General features: G+C 30.5%; 2 protein-coding genes, 2 non-coding genes and 1 pseudogene across 6 annotated transcripts; 3 read left to right on the forward strand and 2 right to left on the reverse strand.

Moving 5' to 3' along the window:
• Positions 1–5,707: 5,707 nt before the first annotated feature.
• LOC100812625 (cytochrome b561 domain-containing protein At4g18260) lies at positions 5,708–8,805 on the forward strand. 3 transcript variants are annotated; one of them, XM_006584971.4, is made up of 5 exons: positions 5,708–6,108; positions 6,513–6,582; positions 6,804–6,968; positions 7,795–7,943; positions 8,143–8,805. In XM_006584971.4, the coding sequence occupies exons 1-5, from the start codon at positions 6,026–6,028 to the stop codon at positions 8,489–8,491; spliced, it is 816 nt and encodes a 271-aa protein (XP_006585034.1). In that variant the 5' UTR covers positions 5,708–6,025; the 3' UTR covers positions 8,492–8,805. The 3 variants fall into 3 exon arrangements, with proteins under 3 accessions (XP_006585034.1, XP_006585035.1, XP_003531096.1); XM_006584972.3 differs by lacking the exon at positions 5,708–6,108 and adding an exon at positions 6,148–6,383; XM_003531048.4 differs by lacking the exon at positions 5,708–6,108 and having other exon boundaries at positions 6,148–6,582.
• Positions 8,806–9,777: 972 nt separating this feature from the next.
• On the forward strand, positions 9,778–9,850 carry TRNAF-GAA (transfer RNA phenylalanine (anticodon GAA)). Its single transcript has one exon. It is a non-coding gene; the product is annotated as a tRNA-Phe (tRNA).
• Positions 9,851–11,795: 1,945 nt separating this feature from the next.
• Positions 11,796–11,879, reverse strand: TRNAL-CAA (transfer RNA leucine (anticodon CAA)). The gene has a single exon. It is a non-coding gene; the product is annotated as a tRNA-Leu (tRNA).
• Positions 11,880–11,999: 120 nt separating this feature from the next.
• RNA polymerase II (DNA-directed RNA polymerase II subunit RPB7) lies at positions 12,000–16,303 on the forward strand. The gene is made up of 7 exons (NM_001250053.2): positions 12,000–12,074; positions 12,626–12,792; positions 12,971–13,136; positions 13,238–13,288; positions 14,015–14,080; positions 14,213–14,281; positions 15,969–16,303. Exons 2-7 carry the CDS (start codon positions 12,677–12,679, stop codon positions 16,029–16,031), a joined length of 531 nt encoding a protein of 176 aa, NP_001236982.1. The 5' UTR covers positions 12,000–12,074; positions 12,626–12,676; the 3' UTR covers positions 16,032–16,303.
• Positions 16,304–17,466: 1,163 nt separating this feature from the next.
• LOC106799710 (probable hexosyltransferase MUCI70) lies at positions 17,467–19,036 on the reverse strand (annotated as a pseudogene).
• Between the last annotated feature and the right edge of the window lie 700 nt (positions 19,037–19,736).

A 19,736-nucleotide genomic window follows, 5' to 3' on the forward strand; every position in this document is an offset into this window, starting at 1 on the left:
GACGGGTACGGGCGGATACAGATGTGTATGTCAAGGAATCGAGGTCGGGGACTGTGGAGGCAATATCAATCTCAGCCCTTGCCATGTATACTCTTGCATGAGTTTGTCGAGGGTATAAAGGAATAAATTGGTAAAATAGTGATTAGTTAGGTATTACCATATGTTAGCTTATTATCTTAAAGAAAATAAAGCTCTTAGAAATGGTAAACAGTAAATTATCACCTATTTGTATAATTGTATCACTTCCAACATAAAAACTATACAGTTTAGATATTTAGTTGTAGTAAATTTCATTCTCTCTTGCTCAATGATGACTGAAGCTCAATTTTTTTTTTCTTCTCTTTTTCGATCACTGCTGGTGCCTTTATTCTACTTCAAATTTAATGTAAAAAGTTCACTGATGTTGGTATCAAATCGGCAGTGTATCATAACAAGAGAACCCCTTTCCCAAGTATATTCAGGGAGAATGTAATGACTATTTTCAAAGGAAAAAAATAGGATTTTAAAAAATTATTTTTACATGCGGATTTTAAAAGATTACGTAAGACTGTAATGATTTTTATGATTTTTTTAAATTATAATTAAGATTTTGTAGTTCAGATTTTAATGGATTTTAAAATTTAAAAGGACCCTATAAAATTTTAAGATTTTATATATCAAATTATCTTATACAAAGAATCTTAAACTTGTTATATAATAAATTAATTTTTTCTCATATATTTACAAGTACAATAGACTCATTTTTCTTCAATCATAAATCGTACTAATTGTATAAAAATCATATACCACAATGTTTATCATTAGTATAAATACTTATAGTCATTTCCACAGTAACAATCCCACCAAACAAAAATATATGTTTAACAATTATTTCAAACCTCATTTATATTTATCCACTTATACATGAATAGTCAACTTCTTACGTTCATTAAAATTATATATTTATCGTGTTTATATATATTCACATTCAGTCATATATATAAGTGCGTAATTAAGATGCTCCAAATTCAAAAAATTTGAAAAATCTCTCATTTCACACATTCAAGGACATGTTGTCCATTGGTTGAAAAAGTAAAAAAAATTATAAATGTCTATTGTCAACAAAAAGACAAGAGGTTATGTGCAATGAGAAAAAAAAACATGACAATTTACATGAAAAAAAAAATCTCATGAAATCTCAAGGGTTTAAGTGAGATTATTTAATTGTATTTTTTATTCAACAAACTCTGAAATTCATCATATGAAAGAATTCATCAAAATTTATATATTTTTAAATATTAAAAGATTTTTTAAAGTTGTAGATTTTTTTAATTGAATACCAACAAATTTTATTAAATTTCTTAAAAATATATAATAGTCTTGATTGAATATCTTAAGATTTATTTTTATTATTTAAAAATCTTGAATGAATGCCTCAATTTTATTTTTAAATATTTTCAAATTCTAATTGAATAAACCTTCCTCAAAAATTAAAAACAAAAATGTTGCGCAAGGATCTTTTTTTAACTTGTATCAACATAACTATTCAGAAAATTTAATGCCGTGTGTATATATATATATATATATATATATATATATATATATATATATATATATATGGCATTGTTTCTGCTTTTAAAAGTTCCAATCTTACACATCTTATACGTTTTTTTAGGCGACCTTATAAGTTATTATATGGAGAGAAAAAAGAATGTATGCCAAATCTTTGAAAATAATGCCAGTGTAATGATTGCCATTATTATTCCAACTTTGTCCGACTCGTTAGAATTATTGATTGATAATAGATGTTCAATGGTCTGCCACAACAACGACTTGGTTCTAAGAATAGACCAACGTTATTCACGTATAGTAAGCTTATAGTAATTGGATATTTTTAAAATATATTCAATTATTAAAAATAATAATTAATTTATGTATAGTTTTTAAAATATATATTTAAAATAAAAATTTCAAATTAAAATATATACGTAATTAAATTATAAAAATTACTCACTATTTTTTTAAACAAAAGGAATGACATGTGTATTTTTTAATAAGAGTTTAATAGGTATATATTCTCTGTGTAAAATTTATATTATATCAATTAATTAAAAATGAATTTTAGACTGATTTTTGTGGTAATTATTGTCAAAATTAATAAATTTAACATACATGATGATTGTAATAAATTAATAATTATTGGTGCATATAGTATTTACTCTCTTAATATATATAGGACAACAAGAATAAACATGATAAAAAAAAAATCATCTTGTTTCAGTTAAAAAAAATCCTTGTTTCACCTCAATTTTAACAAAAAAAAACACATTTTTAATTTTCTTTTTTAATACAACGGCGACAATGAAGATTCAACCTAATTCCTTGTGCATCTAGCCCAACCCTCCAACCACTAGTTTAGGGATTAGTTGGTTTGATTTAGTATGCAAATAGAAAGAGACAAATTAAAATATTGGATACTTAAGAAAGCTTTCAGGAAAAAAAGAAGAAGAACGCTTTGATATAGTAGTCATAAAAAAGTAATTAATGTAATTATTAGAATATTATAGTAATATCTTAGATATAAAATTAAAAATTGATAATCAATTATTTTAAAGTTAAAAAAATTACTCAACAAAAAATTATTTTTAAAAAATTAATTGTATTATTTAACCACTTATATTGACAATAAGTAATATATGTAAGATTTATTAAAAGCTATAAAATGTATTTCGGGACCTTAAGTGTGTGGATGTCATAAGCTATATTTGTCTCAATTGCTAAGGCCTTACACAATGATGTGGGTAGGGTTGAGTACTCATTTTTCATGTCCAAAGACTCAAAGAGATAGGTGGTAATTCAGCAAGGTTGGGTCACAGCCGGGGGAGAATGGAGGATCTTGTTTTGTTACTTGTGTCGTCTAATTAAGAGAATAATTTATTCTCAAATAATATATTTTAATTTAATTGAGTTTACCCCCAATATTTAGTTTATGAAAGTTACAAGTTGCTTATCTTTAGTACGTGAGCATATATCTTTGTATAATTTAGTTTTTAAAAATATGAAATTATCCCATTTTTAAGAACTAAATTACAGAAACAAATATTTTTTTTTCTTTTTTATTTTAAGTGCGATTTTTCCTAATAGTATCTTATTCTTATCACAAATTATGTAAAATAATTTTATATTTTTATTCAATCGCGTATTATCGTTAAAATGATTTATAAAATGATTATTGCAAAAATTATAATCTTATTATATATCATATTTTACGATTAGATAACAGTAAAATTATTTTATTTTATAATACATGACTTTTTTCTTCTCATCCATTTTTTAAAATTCAAAGATTAACAACTTACCACTTACAAAGAGTTTAAATGCAGAGTATTATTCCTTTTAAGTGTTATATAATCCCTGTTTTATATACCACCAGAAGCCAGAAATAAAAGTTTTCGGGTACAACCTGGGCACTCGAAGCATTTGCCCATTGGAATTAATTTGGATGCATTGAGTCAAACTTTTAATCAAGACATCACTGATCTAAGCAACACTATATGTGAGGTTAGCACAAACTAACGAAGAAACAGTGCAAAATTTTGTTTAAATTATTAAAGTATCGCAAAAAATGTGAAATGAACTATTTTGCTTGAAAAATAATGGTATGAATAAGGTTTTTTGGAAACACTTATAAGAAAATAAAATAATAAGAAGAAAAAATTTATTTATAAGTTAAAACTAATTTATGTATAAGTTAAAAATGATCTTTTAAAAAAATATTTTAAATTTTTTATAAATTAGTTTATGCATTAATTAATTTTAGGTTATGAAAAGAACTTATTTATTTTTTTCTTTTTGTTTTTCTATAGAAGTACCTTCGAATAAGTTTAGGTTTATATATACATACGCATAGCACAGTCAGTCAGTATGTTCCTGTCAAATATAATGTCTTTATTGCTGTAAAAAAAATTATTTCGATAATTTTTATGGATTGAAAGTGACTAATCTCATGTGGACCGAATAACGACCTTAATACAGATCAATGTACTGAGGAGAAACACATTGTCTGTTTGTTGTTTTGGTCAAAAGTGAAACAGAATGTCTCTGGCGCTATATCTTGTAAGTGTCAACTTTAATTTAAGGGAATTAAGTGCTAACTTTTAAAAAATATTACTTTTAAATATTGGTCTCGGCCTAATTCTTTTTTTTTTCTTCTTCTTAAGGAAAAAAAAATGAACATTGCAAAAGCCAACCTATAAAAGAGAGGTTTATATTATTTTGCAAAAGATGGTTCCATCATTACTTTTATTGGTCATGGGCGTTTTTCTGGTGAAATTTAGCCATGTTCAATAATCATTAGACTTTGTTAAGTGGATGTTGGTGTCTTGTTATTCTACTCCGTCATGACGATACCAAGGTATGACATTTTGAAAGAAACCTTTATAATATATATTTTTACATGTTTTATTATTAAATAAATCATATATATTTCTCATAAAATAAAAAGCGAGTTTGAATTATTTCATAAGACTTAGTTTTTCAAAATTTCATATTGAAAGGTGAAGGAATTAATCTCCATCTCTCCGTGTGTGTAAAAGTAAGTTAAAAGGAGCAAATTATCATATGCTTTGCTTAATTATATATTTGCTTTTATAATTTTGCATTAGACCTTCGTTTGGCTAAAATGTTTTTCTGTTGATTTTTTAAAAAATAAACCAAATAAATAAACATGTTATGTTTGAGATGTCTAAGATTAACTCTGAGTTTGACTTTGATTGAAGTTTGAGTTGTATAGGTTGTGGCCTTTTCTTCGATGTGGCTAAGTTATCGTGAAGATGAGTTGAATACATGTAAAAGCATTTCAACGCTCATGTGATTAACAATTTTGACAATGATAAATGATAAATGATAGATGCATAGCTGATACTGTAATGTTGATTATACTTACAATGTTTGAGATGGACTAAACTACTTTGGCACAGGACACAAAGCTTACATAAAACAAAGCTTGTTTATTTTAAGATAGGATGCTTTTAGTTTACTTAGGTTATATTTTCCTTTGTTTAAGTGAATTATCTTGTATTTAGGTGTATTACAGTTGTACTTATGTATGCAGCTTAATCAATTTAATCATTATGAAATGAGATTATTTCAGTTTAATTAATGATATTAAATTTGAATTTAGATATATAACTATATTAAATATTTAAAATAAAATTTTATTGAACATGATAATTATATTTGACTTAAATATAATTACTTTAGACACACCTGTCATTCTTGAAATATATTTTATCATGACAATCAATGTAATTCATAATTTTCTTAAAATATATTTATTGCTTTAAAAGGGGAGTAATTTGAGACAAAAAAAAAAGTACATGATAAATGGATTGTGAAAAAACAAAAATAAAATAATCCAAATTATATAATAATAAGATAAAAACAGCATATTTTTAAATAATATTTATGTTGTGTGAGTTGATCCTTATTGAAGTCTAATTACTCATGGCATAATCCGGAAAAGAAAAAGTGAATTATATGATTGTATTGTGTCCCAACAGTTGTTAGCTTCCTCTGCTCTTTTTTCTTCTGTGTCCTTTCTCCCTCCCTCCCACAGGTTAATAACTATCTGTGTACAAAACTAAAAACAACTAAGACTATTTGGCAGCATATATAAATTATTTTAAACTAGATTAGACAATCAATCACCTTGCTTATTTTGGATTGAACCTGAACAAATCGAAGCAAACAAGTAATTGAAGTAAAGAATACAATGACTAGCTACCAACAAAGTCAAGCGCAATTGGTAGATGTTGGGTTCCTGAAATATGCTGACAGGAATTCAATTCTCTGACTGTATTATTTGTGTGTATGGAGAAGATTTTGTTGGAAGAGATAAATCCAATTTCAGCGATCTCTATGTTTCGAGAGTTAGTTGCATGATTTTTAACTATGAGAATATCTTATTTTCAGAAAAGAAAATAAGATCCAGTGGCCATAGATTGATGATGTCTCTTAATTTTATCTACTTTATTACCTTTAAAAAATGTCGGTTGCAGGTCCTCAAGTCAAGTGCATTCATAGGATTTTGACCTCTTTGTTTCACAATTTCAACTCGCCCATGACATGGTACGCAAATGTCAAGCAACCCCACGTTTGAAATTGAGAAAAATATACGTCCCAAGTTTTCCATTTTATATTCTTCTTAGTTCTTAATGCTTCCAATATTTACATTCAACTAATTAGTATATTCATATTGCACATCTCATCCCTTTGTAAAGCTTCTTTATACAAAAAGTATATCAAGTCCTTCACCACACTTTTAAAAGCTCCCTTAGCCATCCCAAAAAATAATCATATCCTAAAGCATCATTGGCTTCAAAACTCATAGAGAGAGAAAGAAGGTGAGAGAGCTTAAGGGTAGCCATTTGTTGGTTTTATTTTCCATCTTGTTGGGTTGGGAGAATGCATATCCTTTGCAAACCAATTTACATTGTTGTGGCTTCATTTTATGCTTCTGTTCTTCTATTCAGTCACTGCATGGCCTATGAGGAGGAACATCACTCTAGTAGTCACAAAAGCACTAATAACAAAATTTACAAGGTATACCAATTTCTTTGTAGTTTTCTGTATAATTTTTTCATGTTCATCTGCTTCTTAGTCAGAAATGTTCCTTACTATTTAAGCAGTCAGAAAAGATAACTACCTAATTTTATCTCTCTTTCATTTTCTTGTGTAATAAACTAATGAAATATTTGATTATCACAAATTAAGGACTAGGAAACATGAATTGTATAAATAACTACTACCTTTTAATGTATAAGGTAAATCAGCAGAAGACATCTGATATTGCAGTACATGGATTGCTCCTGTGGGCTTCAACCGGGTTTTTAATGCCTCTTGGCATACTTATCATCAGAGGATCCATTAAAGCAGAACCTGGATCCAGAAGGAGTATAGTTCTCTTCTATCTCCATGTTGGTTTTCAGGTCGTATATCTCTTCTATTTGTTCTAGTAAAAATTATGTATACTTTAGCATGCACATTATATACATATGTCAAGAGGTATAGTAGCATGAGTGAAGCTAATTAATCTTGACCCTTTTACCTTATGTGAATAGTCAAGATTGGTTTTACTCACATCAAATTTTGACCATAAGATTGATTTGATATTACTCATCTCATCTCTCACGTTACCACTTAGCAGTTAATTCATCTCCTATAAAATTTACTATCACTTATAAAAAGTTGTTAAAAGTATGAGTTTGTTAATACTCACATCTAGTGTCAATGGATACTGACATAACATTCATTATGCTGAACCGTTGATTACTATGTTGTTAGAAACTTAAAAAGTAGGAGTAGTGGTAATCTACGTAAGTAGACTCTAGTCTAGAGTATAGGATGTTTCTTGAAAGTTACATCATGTCATCATTAAGTTTTGATCTTTGTTTTACAACATAATCATAACTTCCTTTAACTTTAGTAGTGGAGTGTACAAAACTTTTCCTGAGGATCTATTTTCTTTTCGACCACAGGTTGTTAACTTGTTTTGATTAACCACAATATCATGATTATCATTTGAACTTAACTAAGTAGGAGTTATTATAAATTTAAAGTAGCATTGAATTTTCTGTTCTTTGGAAGGCTGTATGTACCTGACTTACTACTGCCTTTCTACCTTATTGTTGCCAGCGCTTTTTCTTATGAATTTCTCCCCCTTTTAGACCACAGGTTTTATATCTTTTGATGCAGTATATATGATTTTTTGCCTTTCTACTTTCACTGTGCACAATCTAACATTTCATCTAACAGATGCTTTCAGTGCTTCTTGCCACAGTTGGAGCTGCTATGTCCCTGAAGAAGTTTGAGAATTCATTTGATAACAGCCATCAAAAACTAGGCCTAGCACTTTATGGTGCTATATTGGTGCAAGGCTTGATTGGATTTTTCAGACCACACAGGTTCATTAATTCATCAATACTTTCACTAAGTTTTACAAATCTGCTAATTAATCCAAACCATACAACAAACTTTGTCCATTATTAGCAGCACCCAATTTCTATGTATTTCTGAATGTATTTTAATTTGCACTTGATGCATGATGCTTTATACTTGTTTTAATCTTAATTAATGTTCTATAGTTTCTAATTGAATTTTCAGGGGAAAGAAGGAGAGAAGTTATTGGTACTTACTACATTGGATACTAGGGACAATAGTTTCTCTTGTGGGGATCATCAATATTTACACTGGATTAAAAGCCTACCATAAGAGAACCTTAAAAAGCACAACACTTTGGACTATCCTTTTCACTGTGGAAGTCTCTTTCATTGGATTAGTTTACCTCTTGCAAGACAAATTGGAATATATGAAAAAGCAAGGAGTGATTATTGGAAGTGAGTCGTCAATTGTGTCATCTAACCAAGATATTCCTCAAAGCCAAACCCAAAAGGAGTTGTTGCCAGTTGCATGTGGAAGAAAGAGAAATGCACTTGAGAATTTGTTTGATTAATCTCTGTCTTTAGATTACATTTTTTAGAGCTTGTTTTCACTTTAGTTTTTGGTGCCTGCACTTTATGCAAGTGGGAGGTGGATTTTATGAAAGGTTGGTTGATAGAGTGCATTCATCAAAAGGTGAAGTTTGATTGTGTATGTTATTTCTTTTCATTTCTTTTTTTTTATGCTTATTCTTTCACATGTATTACGAATATTATAAGTGTGCGTGTGGATACTGACCACAGAATGTATAGACAATTGTGGGAGCAGTTTGTGAATTTTAAATTTCCATTGAAAATTAAGTATGATTTTGGAATATATTACAATGTATGTATTGATGCATATGTCTTTAGGGGGTGACAATCGCAATACTTCAAACGAAAGCCTATATATGTAGGTGTTGTTTATCTACTTCCTTCACATATTCACGACTTATAGCAATCATGAATACTTTCATCTGAAGCAGCCTATAATATTATACCAGCGCTTAAATTAATGATGATTCAGAGGGGCTATCCTATTCTATTTATCTATTTAAGAATAAGAAAGATAGATTGGTTATTTACATATTTTATGCAGAAAATACAACAATATGGAAAGCAAAACATGTCAATTTACCTCTGAAGCTTGTCCCTTTTTTGTTTCGTATCTATAAACAATTTTATGGCAAAGGAAATTAAAAGTTAAATCCAAAAGGGTAGTCTTACAAAAGGTTCACGAACCAAGATATCAATGTCTCAATTTCTTTTTTGTTACTACGGGTAACATGGTAGAGGTAAATCAATTTTACGCATTAATTTTTATGAAAAGTTTGTAATGCACTTTTTTTGTCTGTGCTTGAGCCTTGAACTATTAAAATTAATTATTAATATACATATTTCCTTGGAAAAATCAAACTTCTCATCATTCTCTTGTGGTTATAACTTGTTTTGAGCATTCACACATTCGAGCTTGTTCCATAAAAAGCAAAATAAGAAAAATAATGGTAGGCACAACGGCCAACTATGAAATTGTTGAGAAACACAAAGATGGGTGTCCATGTTACAGTGCATAGTTATTTATCGAACCTTCAATGATACGATATCCTAAGCCACCGTCCAGTTTTGTTACCCCTAACAAGTGTCCCCCTCTTACACCTGCCCTTTTAATCATTCCAAATTTCTAATCCTCAGCTCATTTATATGATTTTGTTTTTCCTATTTCTACCTTTAGATAATGTTCAAACGGTTAAAGGGTGCATGTGATGTTGAAACTTGAAACATAATCAATAAATATAATTGTATGAACTGTAACAAACATCAAGCGGGGATAGCTCAGTTGGGAGAGCGTCAGACTGAAGATCTGAAGGTCGCGTGTTCGATCCACGCTCACCGCAATGTTTAGTTTTTTTATACCATTTATCATAATTGCTAAGCTTGCTCCCGTTAATGACTTGTCAGCATTATATAAACATTAAAATGTAAAATCATTTCCAAAATTATTAGTTATTTAATTACACATTTAATCGTTTTTAATTTTTATTATAACCACTTTTAAAAGTTAGATTTAAGATAAATTTACAGTATAAAAATATTTATAGTGATGATACATAAAAATTAAACTCTTGTTTTTTTATATCATCATTTTATTTATTTTTATTCTTTTTGAGGGGTTAATTTAATAAAGAAAAATTAAGAATTTATTTGGAATTTAGATCGAATCCTTCCTTGACTATTGACGAAAAGAAAATTTAATGTATAAAATAAAAAAGGAACATTAAAAATTCAAATAACGATAATTAATGGTTATTAATATATTATCTTTAATTTTATTTTATTTTATTTTATTGCTAACCACCAACCTAAATATAAATTTTTCTCGCATTTCTATTTTTCCTCTTTTCATAAACTTGCATGATAAAAGTTCATTTATATTATAGTTTTTAAGAAATTTCATTCAGAAAGCTAAGAACAAATTGTTGAAACAATCATGGGTTTTACAAATTGACCCGTAATGAATCTAATTTAAGTTTAGATTCGGAAAAGACATGCCTTTTATAAAATTATCGAAGACTATTTTTTTAACCACTTTTTTGTAACTGCAAAAGATTATATTAATAAAAGGATTAAGTTTGCAAAAGTTGTGCAAACCAACCCAAGCAGTACAAAAGGGTCTACACTTGTTCCAGGGTTAGTAACTGGTTCTAGACTAATGAAAAGCACAGATGAAGCACACCCTTCAACTAACACACCTGTCCATAACACATAGATAAGCCCCTAGCAATTAGAGTTTTTGGACTTTCCAATGATACTATAAGGTATTTTTAATTTTTGATCGGACTTAGTTATATTTATGAGAATTAAACTCAAGTCATTCTTAAAAAATTTAGAGTATTTATATACTGTTCACTAATAAAGAAAATTTGAGAATAAAAATTCAACTCAAAACTATAATTTTTTTCATTGATTAAAAATGATAAAATAGAAAGACACTTCCAATATTATCAGACATGATATCAATGTCAGGTTGAGTCTATTAACAAATTCACTTAGAGGATTATTACACAAGGTGAAACAATAAGTAATTATATCCAATTATAATTACTCAATTAGTCTCTACACATCAATAGATCTCTCAAGAATAGTAATCCACCAAGTGAAAAAAATGATATTAAAAAAATTGAATCTACACCCATAAAAACTAAAAATTCATTTCAAACCCTTAACAATTATATATATATATATATATATATATATATATATATATATATATATATATATATATATATATATATATATATTTCTCTCTTTTATACTACACTTTCAAGTTCCAAATACTTTTACACGAATCATTGTTAATGTTTTTATTTTCTTATTCTGCCCTAGTTTTTTAAAAAGGGATAAAATCTTAACACTTCCTTTATTTTAATATTTAATTTAATAATTTTAACATATAAAAATATAAAATCATGCAATTGGTGGGTGAGATTTATCCAATCGGACACTATAATCTTTATAACCGGAGAGGATGTATGTTCTTTAATGAAATAATATCTTCAAAAGACACATGTCACCTTTTGAATAATTTTGTTTCCCGTCCAATCTTATACTTTATTTTTTTAATTGTTACCAACTTTTTGTTATAATTTTGGAACCTAAAATCCTGAACTAATATTGTTTCTTTAATTTTTGTAAAATATTTTTTAGATAAGTTTAGAAAAGAATAAAATTAAATAATAATATATTAATAAAGTCGAGTATGAATATGGTTGGTTGGTATTTTATTTCATAATAAAAAAAAAGATTACGAGCGTTAGAAAATCTTAAAAATAATAGAAAATATGTCAGAAGTGGGATTTGAACCCACGCCTTCTCACGAAGACCAGAACTTGAGTCTGGCGCCTTAGACCACTCGGCCATCCTGACTTGTTTGATAAGCAGAAACATGTAAAATAATATATAAATGTCTTTCAACTAGGTTTTATTTTGTAAAAATAACGAACGACGTCGTTGTTCCTTAAATAAAGGAAGAAAATGTTGTTGCACGAGACATCGAAGAACAGCACTCTGGTTGCCGTGCCACCATCTTCTCCAAAGTTATCATATTCGAAGAGAAAAAAGGTAAAGACAGAGGTTGCTCAACTCCTTCGATTTTTCATATTCTCTCGCCATTCTGCGTTTCCCTTTCTTACGCTCTTTTTTTGCTTTCAGTTTTGTTTTCCTTTAACCTAACCGCGTTTAATTCTCAAAGCCAGCAAATGGATTTCGGGATTGAACATCGAATCCTTTTCAGTTTTAATTTTAATGCTTGTTTGTTGCCTCAAATTCTTCAATTGAAAACCCTCACAATCACACCCACTACCTGATTGAATAACACTATTGTGTGACGTGGTACTTGCTCTAACACATTCACGCACTTTTCCTTTTGCATCACCAACTCCACCCGTTGTCCTAGCTTGCTGGCATTTAGTGTAACAATATCTGTTTGGAACTGTATTCAGGAATACTGAACATAGTCTTCCATCTGTTGGTTCTCATTCGTGTAATTGTATGCGGCAATATTTTATTTTTAATCAAAATTAGGGTTGCAGTATTTCCCATTCCAATATTAGCATTTGAATTTTTCTAATTGTATTCTCTTAATCTTTTCTTATTTTGTATTTTTTGTCCAGGAGTGACTGTCCAGGTTGGGCAATTAGGGACGGAAAAGGAGAAACACGAAAATGTTTTTCCACATAGTACTGGAGCGAAATATGCAGCTTCATCCACGCTACTTTGGTCGTAACCTTCGCGATAATCTCGTTTCCAAGCTTATGAAAGACGTGGAAGGCACTTGCAGGTGATTCCCCCTTAAGCTCCTTTCAATAACATCATGTTAATAACAGTAACTTGCGATGCGATTCAACAATGATGGTATAAATATAATTTAGGTCAGAGAACAGAAAAGCATTTGTCTTTAAGGGACTGGTTTGGACCTTGAATGTAATGTAACGTTTGGATTTTCAACCACTCTGCAGTGGCCGACATGGATTTGTGGTGGCAGTTACAGGGATAGAGAACATAGGGAAAGGGCTAATTCGTGATGGAACAGGGTTTGTGACATTTCCAGTTAAGTACCAATGTGTTGTCTTCAGACCGTTTAAGGGAGAGATCTTGGAAGCAGTTGTTACTATGGTGAACAAGGTTTTATACAGTTCCCTTTCTTTTTAGTTTAGAGTAATCAAACTGTGTAACTATAGTTTGTGGAGATTGTGGTTTATGACATTTGGGTTCTGTTTGTACAGATGGGATTTTTTGCTGAAGCTGGACCTGTCCAAATCTTTGTTTCAAACCATGTAAGCTTTTGTCTTTTATAATCTTTAAGAAATGGTCTCTATTATCTACATGTTATATTGAAAGGTTGTTACTTTTGTTCCTCATTTTGAACTCTAAAATGGTGTCCTTTATTATTCCAGTCATTGGAAATTGGAATGCCGTGCAAGTTTTTGATTTTGAAAGCTAAAATTATGTTTTTGGCTGATTATTGTCACTATTGGAATGCAATGCAAGTTTTTGGCAGCTTTCCAATAGCCACAATAATCAGCAAAAAACTTGCATTACATTCCAATAGCCACAATAATCAGCAATTAAGGTGGCTTTCCAACACTATTTGAACATCTTGCTTTCAATTTGCATACTCTAGAGGTCTTCATATCAGAGTCTATGAGAATGGTTTTGACTGGTTCTTGCTAAGGAATCAAAAGGGCTAATTTGCAAACTTTAAATTGTAGTGAGAGCTTAGATTCCCCAAGTTTGCCTTCATCTTTTTATATATTAATTGCTGGTAACTGTGTCAGTTTATACTGTGGTGACCGGTGGCATGCAACTGATGCAAGCCATCTCAAACCATTAAAAGTTTCCCTTATGATATCTGCAATGCTTTGAATCAGAAGGATTATTTTCTGTTTTTTTTCCCTCATTAAGTTAGATTATGTCATTACTTTGCAACTGAAAAGTTTCAAAATGTAGGTGTAGTTTTTTTATATATATTTGTTTGTTAAGACCTTTTTTTCTCCTCTTAGTTGATTCCGGATGATATGGAGTTCCAGTCTGGAGACATGCCAAATTACACTACATCAGATGGATCAGTATGTATCATTTATAACTTCATCAATGAAAAAGAAGATAGCAAATTGTGTTTTCTATTTTTGGTCTGTTGTCATGTTTTATTTGATGATTATGGGTTATGTTTTTGGTATTAATCAATTTGTCTTTTGCAGGTTAAGATTCAAAAAGATAGTGAAGTGAGACTAAAGATAATTGGGACTCGAGTGGATGCTACAGAAATTGTATGCCTATATATATTATGCCTTTTACTTCATTTTGTTGAATGCTGTTTAGTTAAGCTCCATCAGCTTTATGCTAAATTCTGCTTTAAGAAATTTAAATTAATAATTGGATAGCAATTTTTAGCTCTATTAGATATATACAGCTTTTGTTTCCCTGCAAATTTCTTCACTGTTACTATTGCCTCTGAAATGAGCCTGTTAGTTTTTGTTAATTTTATTGTATAGCTCATGATCACTGTCTTAGCAGTAGTTTTTGTGAATATCATGAAAATTGGTTTACATTTCTGGAATGCTAGTTTATGCTCCGATTGCTAGAAATTTACTGTGTTGGTAACTCTTGTCACTATTTAAACTTAACCCATTTCCAAAGTTATCAACATGGTATGTTAAAGGTTACTACCAAGCAAAGTTACTAGCTACCATAAGGGAGTTATAAATTTACACCCATGTTTGTGGTATGCCAGAATCATTACTACTCCATGCTGCAGCTTTACTTTATTATAAACACTTGAACGTTGGGAGAAAACTATGATCACAAATTCTCCAGTTACTGCATACTATGAGATTGATAACATTTTTACCACCTTGTTGATGTTGCATGTTGACTGTTTTTTTTTTTTTTTTTTTTTTTTTCTGGTTGGCAAAAACAATATTATTAATAAGCACAAGTAGTGCAGAATAGTACATAAGTTGGTAATCTTCATTATCTTATAATATACTTCAACAAGATGAAGCATACCTTAAGATCCTGGACCTACATGATTCATAGAAACAAAAGCCATTGGCAATTAGAACCCACATAGCCCACTCAACAATTAATTCCACAGCACAAACACAATAAGAAACCAGCACAGACACAATACTCGAAGCGTGCAGTAGATGTATGCCATTGCCGTTCCACTTTGCTTGAACAAGTATTCTTAATTATTGTCCCTATTACATAGCTTTTGTGATAATACAAGCTGCTACATTTGATGACCATTGCTGGAAAGAACAACTAATGCCTTTATCCAACCTTTTAGCCATGACCAGGAGAAGAAAATCACATCCCTCATGATGTTGTCTCTGTCAAACTCTGCACCATTAAAAACACACCCATTCCAGTGCTTCCAGATGTTCCAAGTGACAGCAGCCCAGATGACCCTCCACCACTCACTGTACCAAATTGTTACTATAAAAATCATGTTGTATCAGATTCTTAACAGGTGTCTCTGGCAAAACAGATGAGGTCCCTATCCAATTAAAGCATTCCCACCATATCTTGCAAGTCCTTTCGCAAGCAAAAAAAATATGTCCCACAGTTTCATCATGTTGTTGACAAAAGGGGCACAGATAAGTTTAGGCTGTATTGTTCTTACCATGGTTATCTTGTATGACATGTGTGAATGTCTTGAAAGAACTCATGATGCTGATGGCCATGTAGCCTAATATCAGTTTTAGCAAGCATATGATACTAGGTGGTATGCTAATAAAGTTTTAATACTCCTGCCCGTGCTTAGCCTATGTTTCCCTTCTCTTCGGTTGTAGGGCTATAGATATAAACTTTGCCATTGCTCAGTTTTTAAAATGACAAGTACAGAGATACAAAGCACTTTTGCCTTTGATATTGAATGTGTACGCTTTTATATTTCAATGTTTTTTCGATCTCATTTATCTGATATAATGTTTTTTTTTTTTTTTTTTGCAGTTCTGCATAGGTACCATAAAAGATGATTTCTTGGGTGTGATCAACGACCCTGCAACAGTTTAAATACCCCTTTCTGTACTATTGTATCGTATATAGTTTGCATGACTTGGATTTTTACACCTTAATCCGATTCAGATATTATGTTTTCTTACTCGATTGTTGAAAGTACTAAGTCGTTGAGTTTTTAGTTCCAGAATCAATTTTCAATCCCACAAGTAATTTTGGGAAATGCCATCAAGCAAGATGAGCTGTACTATTCCAATAAAATTGTTAGTTGCCTGTAAATTTCAAAAGCTGTTGACGTAGTAAAAATGAGACTGGATGCAGGATTTTCGATATAAATTGTATATACTTTAATCAAATGATACAGATGAAATGGGTATAACTCGTTTTTGTCTAACAAAATATGTTTCAACTTACGTGGCACATTGACTTATTTCTTGGTTTTGGATTTTTTTCGTGTCGTATTGAGAGGCTTCAATTATTATTTAATGTGGGTGATTTTAATTAAATTATTAATTTCGATTAAATGTTAAAGTATAATAAATAGACTATTAAATTAAGTTAATCTAAAGTTGTGTTCACCCCTCATTATTTGGACAAATTATGCTTCTCTTTAAAAGATATTTGAAATTATTATTTTTTTGTCAATACTTAATTGAAGAATCTATCTTTTCCTTTATTATTTTTCTTGACATTTTGTTGAAAGACAAATCCAATTATGATGTTCTATTTTTTCTTTGATTTGCTTTTTTGACCTCCTTTATATGATAGTTATTCTTTCTTTGCTTTTGGGGCACTATTGATGAGAATCACCCCACATGGTGGTAAGATAATGGTGGCACCTGCTGCAACAGCTTCCATTTTCATACAACAAATCTGGTTCTGCCCTTACAGTTTTTCTTGTCATGGACAATTTCTTGGCTATGTACAAATCACTTGGTTTCAGATTGTGCCTGTACTCCATTGTCACTTGTTCAAAAACTTCAACCTCGTAGATGTTCAGCTTCAGCTTGGGTTTCATGTGGTCTCTGACAAATGCAAAAGCCAATTGGTCTCTTGGGTTAAAAGCCTCCAACTCATTGAATATAAGACAGGAGAACAAATCACTGCTCAGTTCATGCTTCCTCAGGGTCAGTGCACTGTCTGGCACATCTGCAATTATACATGGTTCCTTATTAATAATTTAGACCAAGGTTCCAAACATAATTGCAAAAGTGCAAAGAAAGTCAATCATAAATGGTAAAAGACCTTGTTCTAAAGTTCATGTCACTATAGGCTATGTAAATTTGGGTTGGATTAGACTTAATTATCCTGACAAATAGTTTAACGACCAAGTGTGTGTTTGTTTGAACACCCCCAAACGGACTTTCAGGGGAGAAGCTACAACAAAACAGTGTTTTGGAACACGTGCCCAGGGAATGAAACGGTAAAACAAGCGTTCCCTACATAGTTTATGCAATGTGAGTGTAAATAATTTTTATATTATTATTTAATCACAAATTATCAGTATGATAACATTGATGACTTTTATAATAATCATTTTGAAATTAATATCTATAATTTCTTATTGGTCAACAACATCATTAAGCAGTTGTCCACAAAATTAACTCATTTAGAGGGACTTGCAGCCAAAATAAAATGCAGCTACCCGAGGCATAGGGCAGCTTGGTGGGACTCCATGGTTGCAATCCATTTTCACAGTAGGTCTCCATTTGCATCTTCAAGGCATTCACATCCCACCATTTCTTCCACCGTGCTGTTGCGATGGCTTCTTCCATGGTATGAACAAAATATGGGTGCTTTGATATAGCCATGTCTGCATTCTGAGATATACCAAGTGACTGAATGAGCAACAGTGGATCAACCATTAGTTGCAACTTTGCATCTATCCAAATACTGAATTGGGGAATATGGGAATAGCCTATGGAATAAATATTTTGGTATAACCCCATTCATTGCTGGGTTCTGATACAAATCCTCTTTTGAAACCTTCACAATCCTCCACACTCCTATCTTGTATTCTCTGGATTTTGTTGAAATTAACCCAAGGTATTCAAGTCCTTTGAGTGTAATATCATCTATGAACATGAAGAAACAAACATTTTGTAGTGTTTGGGACCCAAGGCCCCTAGGTTGCCGGATCTTGTCGTGGTCATTGAATATTGCTGAAACTACAACTACACTTTCACACTTTTCCATGCATATTCGATCTGCATCCAGAGTGATATACTTGTGAACACCACAATGCGATAAAAGGACTAATTAGAAAAATCAATATATAATTTCAATATTTATTACGTACATTACATGAATATTAATTTAGATGTCTTCAAGAATCTCTATCATTTCACTCACGCGCACACAAAGAAAAAGGAGGGGGAGAGAGGAACTGACCATAATCACTAATTGGAAATTTATTTAAGAACCCACATGGCACTTCACTGCTATCGTTTTGGTGATCAAAATGAAAAAACCTTAAATGGGTGCTGAGATTCCCACCGAAACTATCAGCATTTCCCTGCATGCACCTCACAGTCCTCGTCGAAAATTTGCAAAAATTCTGAATCTCCTTCAAAACATCCCAGTAATCTGAATACAAAAACCAACACCCTTTAACCAAAAGACACGATCTTTATCCTAAAAACAAATAAAAGTCACCAACTTTATGTGGGATCATAAACAAGCCTAGTCAATAGCACCTGAAAAATTTACAGGGGAAGAGCAGGTAGAACGTGTGGTTGAGATGGCATACTTGTGCTGTCCATAGGAAGAAGGATAAGAAAAGAGAGAAGAAGAAGGTTGAATTGGATCGTAAAGGGTTGATCTGAAGAGGCATTTGGATTGAGAGGAAATGACGTAAAGAGCAAGGAAGAGAGAGGTGAAGAGATAGAACAGAGAGAAACAGTAGAGTTTTGATTGGAGGAGCAGAAGAGGTTTGGAGATTGTTAGTATTAGTTTTCCCACTTAAGGGATATGACTTCTCTGTGTTTTCACACTGTTTATGTGTTGTCCATTTAAAACAACAAAAAAATCAAATTATGTTAATATTTAACTGTGAATCGACTTCATAAAAATTATGAAACATGGATTTCGGTTCTTTAAGTTCATTTCAAGTTCAATTTGAGTTCATTTCAAGTTCAAGTTCATTAAATTAGTAGTAGCAGTCTATACAGGTGGGCGGTTAAGGCAAGGCAACTGCATTGGGCCCACAATTTCAACTAATTATTGTTTCATTCAATTATAAAAGAAAATCTAAGAAAGAAATAATAGATTAGAAGAATGTCGATTACATATATTTTAAAAAAGAAAAGGATCAATGATCTTTGAGTTTTAATTGAAGTGAAGTCACAAATAGTGAAATGTGCAGTAATATTAATATATATTTAATGACGGAATGTAGGGAGTTATGGAAGACAGACTCTTGTAACTCACAAGTTAGATTTCTCTCTTGTTAATTATTAATAAACTATTCAATATTAATTAATGAATATTTTTCATTGTTGATTAATTTAAAATTTAGTACACATTTTGTTATTGATGATTTTGATTTATTTTTTAAATAAAACGTACGGAGAGAAGTTTTAATGTAAAAAACTAATACTACTTTAATAAAATATCTAAATTATATAAAATGGTTAGTTTCGTTTCTAAATGTATCTGCTATTTGTTTATAGAATATTACTGATAATACATGTAAAAATCAAGATTATAAAAAAATAAAAAATAAAACCACTTAAATCTTATTTGAGTTTAATGGATCTATAC

Source organism: Glycine max, chromosome 8 (genome assembly GCF_000004515.6).
Source record: "Glycine max cultivar Williams 82 chromosome 8, Glycine_max_v4.0, whole genome shotgun sequence".
NCBI classification, from domain to species: domain Eukaryota; kingdom Viridiplantae; phylum Streptophyta; class Magnoliopsida; order Fabales; family Fabaceae; genus Glycine; species Glycine max.

Coding starts and splice junctions, on each gene's coding strand:
- LOC100812625 (XM_006584971.4), top strand. CDS start 6,026: ATGTCGGTTGCAGGTCCTCAAGTCAAGTGCATTCATAGGATTTTGACC. Junction 6,969..7,794: donor ATCTCCATGTTGGTTTTCAG/GTCGTATATCTC, acceptor TTCATCTAACAG/ATGCTTTCAGTGCTTCTTGC. Junction 7,944..8,142: donor GGATTTTTCAGACCACACAG/GTTCATTAATTC, acceptor TTGAATTTTCAG/GGGAAAGAAGGAGAGAAGTT.